The sequence below is a fragment of the Podarcis pityusensis genome, assembly GCF_964106645.2.
Source record: "Podarcis pityusensis genome assembly, chromosome: 16".
Classification (NCBI taxonomy): Eukaryota; Metazoa; Chordata; class Lepidosauria; order Squamata; family Lacertidae; genus Podarcis; species Podarcis pityusensis.
The window spans coordinates 229,015-244,488 of NC_138041.1; the positions used below are offsets into that span (position 1 = coordinate 229,015).

Here is a 15,474-nt window from a genome sequence, read left to right on the forward strand (position 1 = left end):
GGAGCACAAACGTGTTTTGTGAAAGATACCCAGAGGTGGTGAGTGTGGGTGCGCACCCAAGCAGAGAGAAGGTGGCTCCATAAGGCAGTTCAGCCTCCACACTAAAATCAAAAGGCAAGAACATTCAAACTGCTGGAACCGACAATCCACAAGGAGCCCATGGAGAACCTCCAGCCAGCCAACACCTGGGCGGACAGGTGAGTTTTAAGGAGGCACCAGAAACTGGACCACAGTTGAGGCCCCTTACTTCCTGCAAGGCTGGGGGTGTTTGGGGGAACTCTAAGGGGAGCCTAGATCCAGCTGCCTCCCCCCCCCCTTGGTGGGGGTAAATTAAAGGGTGGGCCAAGAGCTGGGCAACGTGGCAGGTGGGGCCACAGGCCAGGGAAAGAGAGTTTCCACCGGGGCCCAGAGTCGGCAGGGGAAGACCCTGCTCAGGCTCTGACCTCACAATCGACTGCAGAATCAGGAATGTCTGTTTCCCAGGAGAGCCGTTTGCCAGGATCCTCAGATCAGTTGGAAGCACAGACAACAGTCTCCTTCGGATCAGTTGACATCGCAGACGTCTGCTTGCTTTTTTTTACAGACCATTTAAATTCTGATTTATACAGAAAAGAAACAGTGTTGAAGATGTAATATGTCTGCATATCCTTTGCAGGTAGGTGGGGGAAATAATTCTATTTTGTTTTCAAATAAATTGGTTAGTAAGTTTTATGTTCAATAAACATACTGGGTTTTCCACTCTTGTTTAGCGGAAACTCGGAAAAGTTGTCCCGCTTATTCTCTGGGGAGGGACCTCTGAAACCACCTTAGGCTGCTGGTCCAACTCTCTCCACATTGCCTGCACTGACTGGCAGCAGCTCTCCAGGGTAAGGAGACTCACTCCCAGCCCTTCCTGGAGATGCTGCCGATGGGACCTTCTGCATGCTAAGCAGCTGCTCTGCCACTGAGCCCCCTGCCTCCAGACCCCACAGCATCCCCAAAGTGTCACAACAGTGTGATGCAAATCTTGACCATTAAAAGCCTTAAATTGGGGCCCAGGCTAAAGAGCAACAGCACAGTCTGCATCTAGGGGCCCAGTTTTTACCCTACTCCTGAGTAATGGGTCTGTCCATGAGGAATCAATCCCTGAAATGGCTCCATTGTTAAGGATAATGGTTTAATTTCCTGAAATGGGAATGTTTGCTTAGGTGGATTTGCTGTGTATTTTTTAGCATGGGGTTTTTCCTTTGGCCGTAGCTCTCTTATGTGATTGGCTGACTGTAAGTCACATGGGAAAGGCATTCCATTCTGTTGTGACTGTTATTCCAGCAACTGTCATTTTTTAAACTGCTTTTTCTCTTCTTCTCTCTGTGTGAGGGAGAATGGCTGCTAGAGAGAGGTTTCTTCATGCTGCTGAGCGCCTGTCAGGGTGACCTGCCTGAAGTCAAGCAGACAGGAAGATCCTGAAATGTTAACAGGGAGAATCCTGTGCAAATCTCTCTATAAGAAACAAAGTGAATACTGCTGAGGTGAAAGTGAAAGTGAAAACCTTTATAAGAAGCTGTAAGGCCTGAGTGGGGTCAAAGTTGGGTGCAAGTCTCAAGACAGTTTCGCTTATAAGTCTAACTAAGACTTCAGTCTACAATTCAACTGAGAACACCCACGTTTGAATAAGCACGAGATTGTAAAGATATTCTTCTCACTTATATGTTTTTGAAAGCAAAGTTCTTTTGAATATAAAGAGTCTGGACCTGGTATAGTCTTTACTAAGAAGCTATAAATCACCAACAGAGCCGTTGCTGCCAGTCAGGGTGGGCAGAGTGGAGACAAGATCGGCGCAGGGCGGCTGTCCTGGGCTGTCCTGCAGGGGGCGGACTCGCTCCCCCCGGAAACCCCCGGGAAGGTGGATTTCTGAGCAGCTGCTGTTGGCGCATTGTCCACCAGGCGGCGCCATTGCCTATGGTTTGGGGAGCAGCTCCCAAGAGCGACTCTTTTATGGGGTTCGTGGCGGGAGGACTCGTCCGCATTTATTCACCGGCGGCGGGACTGGATGTCAGCCCCTCTTTGCAGCGCGCCCCTCTTCCCCCCCTGATCCGCCTGCCGTTGCCCCTGCCGCGCAAAAGCTGCCTTGACCAGGACAGGTGTGGACGCTCCTCGTGGGCCTCGGGGTCTGCTTTCCAGGGACGGATATTCCCTCCAAGATCCGCTGACGGGGAGGCTCCTCATCTCCGCAGCGTAGAGTCAAACTACGGAACTCGCGGCCACAAGGTTTCAAGGCAGCATGAAAGCGGGATCACGCAGAGGGCGGGCGGGCCTGCCATAAGTCCGGGATTTCCCGGGCACATGTGGGATTCGTCCGTCGGAAATAGCGTCTGGGCGGGATTTCCGAAAATCGGAAAACCCCGGGCGTATGGCAACCCAAGTCTGAAAATTGTTTAAAAACAATTTTCACTCGTTGAAATATGGCAGCCCTAAGTGGCCACGCATTGTGACGGCTGAGCACAAGCTCCACGTTCAGGAGGAGTCTACCTTTGCACCCCATGTGCTGGAGAGCAGCTGCAGGAGAGAGCTGCCCTCGCCCTCGGGCTCTGCTGTGATGCCCCCTCCCTCCTTGAGCCTGATCCGGCCTCTGGGCTCTTTCGGGGGGGCTTCTGAGCCGGCTCTGCATTACTTTCCCCTTCAGCCCCTCTGGCTACCTCGACACCATACAGTGAAAGCGCATCCCCCTCCCCCTCCCCCAAAAAAATGAATTCTGGGAACTGTAGGCTTTTTAAAAAGGGGGGGTTTCTGGGAACTCGCTTTCCGCACCGTTCCCAGGATTCTCTGCAGGAAGCCAAGGGCTTTGAATTTAGATAGGAACCTGTATTCTCCTCTCCAAATTTAGTCCCGTTTTCGTCACGTGGTGAATGAATGGAGAGGAGGCAGAACGGGGAAGGAACTGAGGCGCAGATTCAGAAATTCATCGCGGGGTGGGGGCGGGCAGAATAAGGGGGGCACGTCGCAGAAAGTGAACGGGAGCAGCTGGTCCGCCAGGGGGACAGAAGCTGCCCCCGCCCCCCGGTTGAGGGCTGCCCTTCACTGGAGGTATTGGCTGGACTCGCAAGATTCCTGCGTTGAGCCGGGAGAGGTTGAGTGGATGACCTCTTGGGTGCCCCTCCCAGCTCAAGGATCCAACGAACAGCGCATTGGATCGACATACGCACAAACCGCCCCGCGTACCGGGCGCTGGCAGTTGTCAGAGGCTCGCAATTTCCTCTCCTCTCCAGATTTCTTGGCCACCCCCTGCCATCTGAAGCAGGAGGGGGCAGGAAGGGCTCTTCCCTTCTCTTGGCCTTGGAATCCTAGAATCTCAGGGTTAGAAGGGATCCCAAGGGTCATCCAGTCCAACCCCGAGCAACGCAGGAAGCACCGCTGGCGCGCCCATAACAGGTGGCCGTCCAGCCTCTGCTTCAAAACTGCAGAGGAATGTGGGAGCCCCTTCTCGTGCAGAACTGCTCTTACTATCGGGAAGGTCTTCCTAAGGTCGGGATCTCCTTCCTTGCCACTGGAGTCGGGGTCCTGCCCTCTGGAGCAGCAGAAGGCCAGCTGGCTGCGTCTCCCCTGGGGCAGCCCCTCTGGCACTTGCTGCTGGGCTCCGCGCTGCTCCTTCGTCCGCCTTCCCTCGAGGGGGGGGGGAGGGATTAAGGCCAGCCCCCTCCCCTCGGAGCCCTCCTCCTCCTCCTCCCCCCGGCCAGTATGAATAGCGGTGCTGTTGCGCCGGGGCGCTTGTTCGCTGCCCAGGACCGTCCGCCTAGCTCCGGGACTCCGCCTGCTTCTCGGTCTCGTCTCGCTCTCGCTGCCGTCCAGCCAGGCTCCCCGGCGGGCATGGAGGCGTTCGCGGGCTCTCGCGCCCTTGGCGAGGAGTCCCTGCAGATGTGGGACCTCAACAAGCGGCTGGAGGCTTACCTGTCGCGCGTGAAGCACCTGGAGGAGGAGAACGAGGGGCTGCGCGCCGAGGTGCAGGGCTTGCGGCTGAGCCCCGTCGAGGGCTCGTGGCGGGCGCGCTACGAGGGCGAGGTGGCGGCGCTGAGGGCCACCCTGGAGCAGGCTTTCCGCGAGAAGGCGTCGGCCGAGCTGGCCCGGGACGCGCTGCGCGACGAGGTGCAGCAGGCGACGGGCCGGTGCCAGCGGGAGAGGGCGGCCCGCGACGAGGCCAAGAGGATGCTGTCGCGGAGCAGGAAGGAGCTGGAGGAGGAGCGCCGGGCGCAGCTGTGGCTCCGCGAGAAGGCGGCGCAGCTGGAGCAGGAGGTGCGGGCGCTGGACGAGGCGCACCGGGACGAGAAGGCGGCGCTGGGCCAGGAGGCGGCCGGCGGCCTGGGGAGTCTGCAGAGCGGCCGGCGCGGCGCCCCGACGGCCGAGGGCTGCTTCCAGCCCGCCGAGGTGGAGGACTACGCGCAGCGCCTCTCCAGCATCTGGAAGGGGGCCGCCGAGACCTACAAGGCGGAGGTCTGGCAGCTGGAGGCCGCCCTGGGCGAAGCCAAGGAGAAGCTCTGGAGAGCCACCGAGGGCAACCGGCAGGGCCAGCTGCGCCTCCAGCAGCTGGAGAAGGAGCTGGCCGGCCTGAAGATCCGCAAGGAGGTCCTGGAGGAGAGCCTGGCGCAGCAGTGGCAGCAGCAGCACGGCGAGGCCGGCCAGCTCCAGGTGGGTCAGCAGGAGGGCGGGGTGGGGCGGCCCTCCAGTGCACTGAAGCGAGTTGGGCTACATGGCCCTTGGGGGTCCCTTCCGACCCCATGGTTCCAGGTGCAGCGTGTGCGATTTGGGGGCTGGGGGCAGAGACCCCCCCCTACTTGGAAAGGCACCCGAGGAGCGGCAGCAGCAGCGAGAGACCTGCCAGGCGGCTCCTCTAGCGTCCAAGTGACGCGCCCACTAGGGAACCGAGTGGAGATGTTGGGTAGATGGGGCGGCCTGTGGGTTTTATCTGCCCATGAGTCAAAGAGGGTTGAAGCCACGCCTGGTCACTGAGGGAAGGGGGTTCATAGAGCAATAGAGTTAGGACCTCAAGTGTGGTCAAGTCCAGCCCCGGCAATGCAGGAATCCCTCGCAGAGAATCGCCAAGAGGGGGCATCTCAGCTCTGCTTAAAACCATCCAGCGCAGGAGAGCCTGTCACCTTCCAAGGGGGTCTGTTGCCCGTGCAGGACATTGCGCCTGGACCCGTCTGGGGGGGGGGGGTCTCCTGCCAGACTCCGTGCTCTGAGCGTGCAGGAAGAGGGGGGATCCCAAGAGTCTGCGTCTGTGCCAGGGGGTGGGAGGGGCAAAGCTTTGGCTTTTCCCAGGACAAGAAAACTCCCATTTTACCTTGGACCCTTTTACACATGCCTGGCCCTTGCTGGGGGGGAATGAGAGCCTTCTCTCTTTCCTATCTGCATCAGCTTTCTAGACTGCTGCTGCTTCTTTTCAAAATATTCTCATTTGTGCTGGACCTCCGGCCTGCCCTAGGGTGGGTTTCACTTCTACTCCAGTTTGTATGCTGTTGGCGGGGAGGGTCTCTGCCTAAATGGTCCCTCTCCTCACCTGTGGTGGAGTTTTAGGGCCCCCTCACTGCTCCCTCCATGGCATGAGAGACTATAAGGTCCAGCTGGCCAAAGGGGGTCTGCCTCGTCCAGCCGCCTGTCTTCAGAGTGGCTGCCCAGCTGCCCATCATTCCTGAACTAAACTGAATGACCCTTTCCGCCACTTCTGACTCCGCCATTCTGTGATTTGTGCCTCTTTTGTGGTTTGTGTGCCGACATGGGCTTGGACTCCAGGTGTGGAATCGGGGAGAGATTTGGGGCAAGGAGGGGTGTGGGGACAGGAGGGCAGGGCGGTTGTGGTTCAGGAGCAGGATTGGGATTTCTGCTAATTCTCGCTCACTTGGAAAGAGAGAGAGGTGGTTTTGGAGATAGCCAGAAAGTGGCAGTGTGGAACTTCTGGTCCTCAGATATTGCCGGCCTCCAGCTCCCTTCAGCCTTGACCATGGGTCATGCTGGGGGGAGAGGAAGCTTCAATTGATCACATTGGGGGGGCCCTAAAGGTTCCCCCATGTAAGCTCTTTGGGGAAGCCTGTCTCCATTCCCCCTTCAGCAGGTCCAAGTGATGCTGTGCTGCAAGGCAGAGTGTCACGTTGTCACAAGGCAGACCCTGGAAGGATCACGGAATCCTAGAATTGTCGGGTTGGAAGGGACCTCAGGGGTCATTTAGTCCACCCCCCTGGCTGATGTGCCCTGGCGAAGGGTGTCTCCTGAGCCAAAACACCCAGAGGAAATGCTCTCCCTGCTGCTGTGCCCATCATCCTAGTGGGCACCATGAGATTATCTGTCCTTCCTGCATTGCGGGGGGTGGGGGTGAACCCTTGGGGCTCTATGGGAGGTGGAGGTTCCTCTGGCAATTCCCAGGCCAGGGCCAGGAGCTGCGTCCTCCCCTCCAGTCCGCTTGCCGTGGTGGCCCTTCCGTGAGCTGAGGGAGCCCCCTTGGCTGACAGACGCCTCTGTCTCTCCTCTGCCTCAACAGCTGGCCATCGAGTCCCTGGAGGAGGAGAAGCAGTCCCTGCGGGTCCAGATCGCCCAGGTCCTGGAGGAGCGCCAGCAGCTGATGCACCTCAAGATGTCCCTCAGCCTGGAAGTGGCCACCTACCGGTGAGAGAGCTCATTGCCCCAGGGGCTACTCTGGGGAAGGGTGGGGCCACGTGATGCCTGGGGGGTGCGACACAGGAGCAGACTGGCCCTCTGGCCTCTTCCCGCCCTGGCTTGGCTCCTTGAGTGAACTTCAAAAGAGCCCTGTAGCTGGATCCAGCCAAAGGTGGACCATCTTGTCCAGCCTCCTGTCCTCACAGGGGCCAAATGCCCCAAAGAGCTTGGGAAGTTAGATAGACTGCCTCTGGAGCTGGAGGTTCCATGAGGACCACAAAGATCCTGGCTGCTGTGTCAGGACAAAGGGAGCCCGTCTAGTCCAGCCGTCCGTCCTTGCAGTGGACAACCAGATGCCTTTTTAGGGAAACCTGCAAGTAGGATCCAAGCACAAGGGCAACCCTCTCCCCTCCTGTGGATTCCAGCAACTGGGATTTAGATGCACTGCTGCCTCTTCACTACGGAGGCAGAGCAGAGCCAGCACGGCTGGTAGCCATTGAGAGCCGCCTTTTCCTCCTCAAATTTGCCCGATCCTCTTTAAAAGTCATCCAAGTGGGTGGCCTACCAGGAAAGTGTCTTCAAGTGGTGAGTCTTGCCTCTTGCTTGCCTCAGTGAAGGTGCAGGAGGAGAAGAGAGGGATGTGTGAGGGAGAGGGAGCTGGGTGTGGAAACCTCCGGCTTTTGCATGGCTGGCATGTGGAGAGGCATCTCAGTTGCTCTGCCCACCTTTTGCCCCTGGCCCCACCCATTGCTGGCATGCGGCCCCTGGGAGGCTCCTCACAAGGAGAGGCGGCCCTTGGTCTGATAAAGCTTCTCTGTTTCTGATCTTGGAGGCCCAGAGGAGGCGGGGGGGGGGGCGTCCCTTGGATCTCAGCCGCTGCCTCCTTCAGGGAAGGGCAAGTAGGGAACTTTGCCACATGTGAATGTTAGACTGACTCACCCCTGCTAAAAAAGCAATACAACTCTTTAAAAAAGAAAAGAAAAAGAGGGGAGCAGCAGCAACTCTCCCCTCCACCTTTCCAGAGACCCTTCCCCATTTTGATTGATTTCATTGATTTCTACAGCTCTGTGATTCTGTGGTTTATTTCTACACCAATTTCCATTCAAGCGAATCCCAAAGTAGCTGATAAACAACAGTAACTTAACAGCACATCACAAGTGCAACATAAATAACAAATAATCAATAAAAGAATTTTGATCTATAAAACTGCACTAAAACTTCAGCAACTCAAATAACAACAACTACAAAGGCAAGCATTCCAATTACAACATAAGTTGCATTATATGGTTAACAAATAACCAGTAAGGCATTTATGATCCAAAAAGCAATATTAACAAAACAGCAACTAAAAAAACCCCCTTTCTTCACCACTTGTTCCTGTATAGGCAGAAGCAGACTCTATAAAAGGCCTCTTCCAGGCGTCTCCTCTAACTCTCCCCAGTTGGGTGAAGCGTCTGGGCTTTGGCACCCTGCTTTCCAGGCTGTGTTCTGGGTGCCCCCCCAAGGGGAAGGAAGAGGGACCCCCCCAAAAACACCCACAGCCCCTTCTCTCCATTCCTGGGCCTGTTTTCTCTTCTCCCTCCACCCCCAGAGACCCCTCCTCCTCCTGGGAACTGGGCTCTGGTTCACAAGCCCCCTCCCCGCATGGCTCCTCCAGGACAAAAGTGGGCTGGCCGCTGAGGGGGTCAGCACTGCCATTAGCATGAGAAAGGGGGGCCCTGCCTGGGAGGGAGGAGGAAGAGGAGGCGGCAGAGGCTGCCCATGGCATCACCCCAGTGGGCCCCAAATGCCGCTGCAAAGGATGTCAGAGCAAGGCTTCACACCCCTCTGTGTGGCTGGGAATGACTCTCTTAACATGCTCAGAAATCTCCTGGCGTGTTTTAAGTGACGAGGTGGGGGCTTTGCAGGCTCCAGGCCTCCACAGGCACTGCAGCCGTCAGCGGCTTATTTTGCTGGAAGACTCAGGTCAGATAAAAGAAAGGGCTTCCCCACCCTGTATAAACTGTGGAACTCCCTTCTGAAGAGGCGGGGGGGGGCGTCAGCTTGGGTGGCTTTAGAAGTGGGCTGACAAGTCCATGGAGGAGGAGGAGGAGGAGAGGGCTCCTGACTCCAGCCTTGATGTCTAAGCTCTGCCTCCACAGCTGGAGGCAAAAGTGCTTCTGAATCCCAGTAGCTGGAAATGGCCAGAGGGGAGAACATGCTCTTGTGCTGGGATCCTGCTTGCGGTTTCCCATGGAGGCACCTGCTTGACCACTGGGGGAGCAGGAGGTGGGCTGGCTGGGCCAGGGTCCGGATCCAGCAGGCTCTTCCGAGGTTCTGATGGCCTTCCTCTGCCCCTCTAAAATGGGTTCTGTGCGAGAACAAATCTTGAAGGATTCGGTTCAGTGGAGGGGGCAGAGGGGGGCTGGCTCTGTGGTGAGAAAGGCCACCTTTTGCAGGCCAAAGGTCCAGCGCAGCATGGGCAGCATCTCCCGACAGGGCTGGGGAGAGGCTCCCCTGCAGAGTGGCTGCTGCCCGTCAGGGCCAAGGGAAGCCAGCTAGAGGGGCCTGGGATATTAAAGCAGCTTGCAGTGCCCCCAGTGCAGGCAAGTGCCCTGTCTTCTCCCAAGAGACCCCCACAAACCAACTAGCCCCTCTCCCACTTTTCTTTCCAGGACCCTCCTGGAGGCTGAGAGTACCAGGCTGCAGAGCCCAGCTGCCGACTTCAAACTGATCAGTGGCATCAGAGGTATGTATAAGCAGGGCAGAGAGAGAGAAAGATGGAGGGAGAATGAATGATCGGAATGGCAATAATCCCATGGGAGAAAAGAGGCTTATTAGGACTGTAGAGCTGGAAGGGAACCCCAAGGGTCATCTAGTCCAACCCCACTGGAATGCAGGGATCACAAGCTAAAGAAATGTTTTGTGTCTCTGTTCTCTCTACAGATGGGAAGCTGGAGTTGAGCAACGGCCTGTCCCTGGACAGAGGCCCCCTGGGCCCCCGAGACCCCTGGCTGAGCCCAGCCACCTTCCCGAAGGCCAGCGCAAAGCCCCGGCTGCCCAGGGTCCAGAATGAGTCCTCAGTGGGCAGCTTCACTTCCTCTGTGCCCCCCAAGAGCAGGAGCCTCTTGGCCAGGGATTTCCAGAAGGCCAGCACCATCCTCCCGGATCCCTCCACCATAAGTTTTGAGGACCCCTTGCCAGCCAAAGACGTCCTGGCTCCCGTCGACTTGCCCGCTTTTGAGCAGACTGAGGTCTGGATGGCCACCCAAATCACAGCTGTCTCCCAGTCGCTTTTGCACGAGTCCCTTCCGCCTTTCGACGCTGCGGCTCCTGGCGCCTTGGAAGAATCCAACTTGGGCACCGAGCAGAGACTCCAGGCGGCCGGAGCCATGAGGGGTGGCAGAGAGACTGAAGCAGAAGAGAAGGAAGGACTTTGTGAGGAGGAGGAGGAAGAAGAAGAGGAGGAAGAGCAAGAAGCAGAGTGTCTCAGCAATGAGCCAGCAGGGGAGACCACGACCCAGAATGGTCCTTACCCTGACCGGCTGGTCACAGAAGCATTGGAAATCGCACTCAAAGTAGTCAACGGGGCAGATGTCCGGGCAGAGACCGGCTTCCTTGAGGGCTCCAACTCCCCAAACAGCCTCCCTCTGGACGGCTCTCCCCCCTTAGAAGATGAAGGCAGAGCAGACCCTCCTCCCAGTACAGAGTTGGTGAAAGAAGCTGCAGAGAAAGTGCTGAAAGAGCCCACAGGGGACACTCTGTCAGGGGCAGACCTTATGGGGGGCACCCGAGGCTCTGAAGAGCCCACAGAGGCGAATGGCAGCCCCGGTGAGGCCTGCGCAGACCAGCATGAAGGAGAGACTCAGGGGGCTCTGGCAACAGACCCCCCAACTCCACAAGAAACGGAGTTGCTGGAGGTAGAAGGGGAGGCCAGGGAAACTGCAGACGGCGTCCCGGTCACCGGGAGGATTGAGGCCTACCAGGAAGTGGTGCCTCCGGGAGAGGAAGGCGAGGAGCTCCCGCCGCCATGTAGCACAGAGCAGGGCGGGCACAGCAATGAGGAGGTGCCCGAGTGCCCAGAAGGGGCAGGTGCCCTGGGCAAAGATGCGGCTGTGGCAGTGAGGGAGGGGGAGGAGAGCTGGGACCCTGGCACCAGCAGCCCCCCAGAGGAGCAGGCAGGTGCCACGGGAGGGTACCTGGAGGAAGCGGAAGACCTGGAGGTGGTGAGCACAGAAGCCCTGCACCTGTCGGAGGACGAGGAAAGGAGGGAGCTGTGGAGCCCCTCCAGGGAGAACGAGGAGGAGGACTTGCAGGCGCTGGAGGGGGAGCTCCTGCAGGCAGAAGAGTTTGTTGCTTGTGAGAACATGGCACCACTGAGCCACGTGGCGGCAGAGAGTTGCTCAGAGCAACCCTTTCTTCAGCTGGAGCAGGCACAGCTCCAGGCACCAGGAGCCCCTCTGGAAGAGAAGGATTTGGCCCTGCGGGAGGGAGAGGTGGGAGAGGCATCCCAGGAACCTGACGCCTTTCCTGCAGAGGAGACCCCCTTGGCAGAAGAAAACTCCGCAAGGGAGGAAGGAGAGAACGTGGAAGGGGAGCCCAGAATGGTGGAAAGTGCAAGGGATGCTGAGGGGGGCAAAGAGAGGGGAGAGGAGGAGGAAGACATCCCCAGGCCCCCAAGAGAGGATGGGTTGGGGAATGAGGATGTCAGGGAGAAGCAGGGGTTCTCAGACACAGAGCCTGTCTGCTCCCAAGAGATGGAGGTTGCCTTGCGAGGCGAGGATGTCCCGGAGCAAGGAGAGATCTCCAAGGCAGAGGAGCAGGATGTGGCAGGAGATGCTTCGGAGGAGCAGCAGCAACTGGCAGAGGAAGAGGAGGGAGCAGGAGAAGGAGGAGGAGAGATCCCAGCAGCTGCTCTTGACGCTGACAGAGACATCCAGGAGGGAAGCTTGGTGGTGGGCCCAGAAGCCTCCAAGGCTGAAAGGGAAGAGGAGGAGGAGGAGGCAGGCATTCTAGAGATGGAAGAAATAGCAGCTCCCTTGGAGACAAAGGACCTGCCATGGTGCCCGGAAGCGGAACAGGACGAGGCCGATGTGCAGGCAGAGGAAGAAGAGCAAGCAGTGGCCAGAGTAGAAGAGGTTCTCCAAAGTCAGCTGGCCACCCACCTGGGTGAAAGCCTGCCCCCCCCTGCTGACAAAGAGGTGGAGGTTCCCCCAGAAGTGCAGAGCAGCCCCACTGACGGGTTTGAGGGCAAGGACCAGGCCGACACCAGCTATGGTCAGTCGCAAAGTGAGTCTTTGGGGTCTGAGGACTCCCTTGAATCTTGGGACAGCTCCCCAAATGCCAGCCGTGAGACCGAGGGGATTGAGAAGGGCCTGGAAAGTGGCAAAGCGATTATGCTGGAGGAGACTCTGCCGGATCACACCCCCTTGCATCTGTATGAGGGGCAGATGTTGCCTGCCTCTGGGGAGCCCCAACAAACGCCTCCAGAGAGCCAAGAGGCTGCAGAACTGCCTCTTGTGACCCAAGATGGATCTACGTCTTTAGAGGAGGTGCAACATCCTCCAGCAGAGGACGAGAGTTTGCACAGCCCCCCAACAGAGGAGAACATCAACAAACAAGAAGGTGCAGAAGAGGAAGGGGGATGTGCCATAGAAGCTGCTCCCATCCAAGGCACAGACGATCCCAAAGTTTCAGAAAAACCTACGACAGATGCTCTGGAACTCATCGGAAGTGATGGAAACCTACTTGAAGAAGACTCCAAAGTGCTCAGAGGGGAGGAGGTTGCAAAGGACTCTGCACAGTTGGACGCAGAATCTGAGAAAGAGTTGGCTGGTGGGGAAGTCCCCCAGAAAGGAGGCGAGGTAGAAGAAGAAGCCCAGTTTGTAGAACAGTTCTGTGAGGAAGAACTTGGCCAGGATTTTGCTTGGGGACCAGAGGAGGACAGCACTTTCCAAGTAGAACGGCTGGATCCCAGCAACGTGGAGGAAAATGCCTTTGTAGAAGGGGACGGTCCATTGGAGCTGGGTGACCAGGGCGACACAGAGGCGGAAGGTGGCCACAAGGTTTCTCCCCTGACCAGCGTGGCTGACTTGGGTGAAATTGTGCTGGAGGGGGAAGAAGGGTCTTTGGATATGCAGGGAGGAGACCTCATGGGACCAGAGGCTCCAGCATGTGGCAAGGATGAAGATTTGCCCTGTGCCCAGGAGACAACGGACCTTGAAATCTGCAGAAGAGAAGATCAGGTCCCACAGGAAGATGTGGCTGAGGGGGACCCACGTGGCGAGGATCTCCCAGGTGAGACAGTTTCGAGCATCTCAAGAGAGAGCATGAAAGATGCTGACATCCTGGAGATCGTGGAACAAGCTCTGGAGTTCAACCAGGAGCTGATCAAGGCAGCTGAGCCGTGTGTTGAGGCTGAACCAACAGTGACAGGAGGGGAGGAAGGTCCATCCCTGGAGAATGAGGAAGAGGAGAGCCAGGCTGCACCAATTGCCTTGCCCGATGTCAGTGACTCCCAGGTCCCCACAGAGGCCCCAGAAATCTCCTTCCCCGATGCCAAAGACCCAACAGAATCAGGTCCTCTGTGGGCTGACAGCAATGCTAATGGGCTGCAGCAAGACCCCGGCGTTGCCGATTTCACAGAGGAGATCCTGAATGGGATTGGGGTCCTCCAGCCTGGTGAGACAGAGTGCAATGGTGGCATCTCTGAGGAAGAACCAATGAAGAAGGTTACCATCACCCAGCAGTTCCTCAGGGAGGAGCTGGACAAGCCCTCCGCGGTGGAGGTGACAGCAGACCAGACATCGCCTCAAGTGCCGTCCCATGAAGAGACACCAAGGATCGAAGATGTGGAGCCGGAAGTTCATGAGAAGGTTCTGCTGGGACATGGCAAAGGCCTGGAGGCCACGGATCCCAATGAGAACCTCTTTGTCGACATCTTGCAGGCTGCCTGTGTCAAAGGGGGGAAGGGCGCTGATCCAGGGGCCGTCTCCATCCCACCACACTTTGGGGATGAAGTTCTCCGCCTGGAGTCCAACCAGCACCTGAACTTCCGGACAGAAGAGGAGGAGGAGCAGAGATGGTCTTCAGAAGACAACTGAAACCCTGCCTTTGTCCCTCCCAGCAGCTGACTCCTGCCAGAGGCAAAGCAAGATCTCTAGGGGACCAGGAGATCACTCTCTTCCCATGCCCCACAACCTCCACAACCTTTTTAAATTTTGTTTTTCTAGATGCCATACTACCATTTTTCATTTAAAAAATAAAAATAGGCCGTTAAATTGACAATCAAAAGCTTTGATTAGATAGAACTCTTCTTTTTTTAAAAAACCTCCTTTGAGACTTTATGGTAGCGATTTGTTAAAAACCTCCTGTTTGTTGGAGTGAGCATTCAAGCCCAGTGCCTTATAGGGTGGCAGAATATAGGGCCAGGGTTTTAATCATGATAGGCTCCCCTTCCCCTTAAAGTGGACCCACTTGTTTGGGAGAGGGGGCAGTCTGAAGCCTTGTGACACCTGTGTGACTGGCTGCTACTGTGGGGGAAGCGGCTGGATCCAACACCTCAGGGCCAACCCTCGAGCCCTCTGGGCCTTAGCACCTTCAACCCTCGAACCGTCAGCCTTCCCCAAGTTACGTTGCAAAAAACAAACCCCCAACGCAGCTTGGCACATCCCCTTTCCAGGATTTTGTGGCTGGCACAGCAATTCTTAAGCTCCTCGACCCACAGATCAAGGTATCGCTGAGCTGGGTCCCACCTTCCTCGCTGTCTGACCGCCTCCTGCTTCTTTGGGGCCTGATAGTTTATGGAGATTAAAAAGTGGGTTTTAAGCTGCAAAAATGTTGGTTTCTGTGCAAGTCAGGCCAATGTCTCCCAAGTGCAAATTTGAAGGGAGTGTGCGTCTTCACGGGCTGCTTTGAAGTTCACCCTATAAGCAAGCTAGCAAGAGGATGTTTGCAGAAGGACTGGGGCAGGCAGCAGATCCTGGGGTGTGGAGGGGCTGGTGGTTTGGTGTGGACCCTGTTAGTTGCAGAGAGAGATGCAGCTGCTCCCTGGCCTTGAGGTGCAGGACTTAAGAATTCTGCTGCTTTGTTGCCTTCAGATATGGAGTCAGCAAGACAGACCCCCGGCTTCCTACGACTGAGCCTCCTTGATAAGCTAATAAAAGCAACTTGTTTCCCACCACTTGCAAACTCACAGCGTCTTCTTTTTAAAACTGGACTTTTACAAAGAATGTGTGATTTGCAAAGCATTATATTTTGATGTGGCTTTTTCTTTGGGTGGGTGGGTGTGGGAGGGAGAGAGACAGAGAACACAGGGCACATGGGCTTGTCAAAGAAAATAGGCTGGTGATCTCAAAGGTCTTTGAATGCAAGTCTTCATTTCCAAAGTGGGGGGCTGTGGTTCTCCCGGGGTTGCAGAACGACCCTTTCCATCGACCGTGCTGGCTGCTGGGGCTGGTATGATACGGAGGCCAACATCTGGAGGGGCACAGATGTCATCTAGTCCAACTCCCTGCAATGCAGGAACCACAGCTAAAGAATCTCTGACTAGCATCTAGTTAAATACCATTAAGGAAGGAGTCCCCCACCTTCCAAGGGAGTCCATTCCGCTGTCAAATGGCTCTTGCCCTCAGAAAATTCTTCCTAAGAAAAGTTCTTTTCTTGCCATTTGAATCCATTGGTTTGAGTCCTACCTTCCAGAGCAGGTGAAAACAAGCTTGCTCCCTCTTCTATGTGACAGCCCTTCAGCTATCTGAAAATGGCTGTCATATCTCCTCTGAGTCTCCTCTTCTCCAACTCCCTCAACCGTTCCTCATAAGGCTTGGTTTTCAGGCCCTTGATCATCTTGGCTTCCCTCTTCTGCACACCGTCCAG

General features: G+C 56.6%; 1 protein-coding gene across 3 annotated transcripts; it reads left to right on the plus strand.

Annotated features, from left to right (window-relative positions):
- The first annotated feature begins 502 nt into the window (after nucleotides 1-502).
- On the plus strand, nucleotides 503-14,782 carry NES (nestin). 3 transcript variants are annotated; one of them, XM_080985517.1, is made up of 5 exons: nucleotides 520-655; nucleotides 1,357-4,659; nucleotides 6,506-6,630; nucleotides 9,276-9,349; nucleotides 9,547-14,782. In XM_080985517.1, exons 2-5 carry the CDS (start codon nucleotides 3,715-3,717, stop codon nucleotides 13,701-13,703), a joined length of 5,301 nt encoding a protein of 1,766 aa, XP_080841643.1. In that variant the 5' UTR covers nucleotides 520-655; nucleotides 1,357-3,714; the 3' UTR covers nucleotides 13,704-14,782. The 3 variants fall into 3 exon arrangements, with proteins under 3 accessions (XP_080841645.1, XP_080841643.1, XP_080841644.1); XM_080985518.1 differs by having other exon boundaries at nucleotides 523-655; nucleotides 1,361-4,659; XM_080985519.1 differs by lacking the exon at nucleotides 1,357-4,659 and having other exon boundaries at nucleotides 503-655.
- The last annotated feature ends 692 nt before the right edge of the window (nucleotides 14,783-15,474 follow it).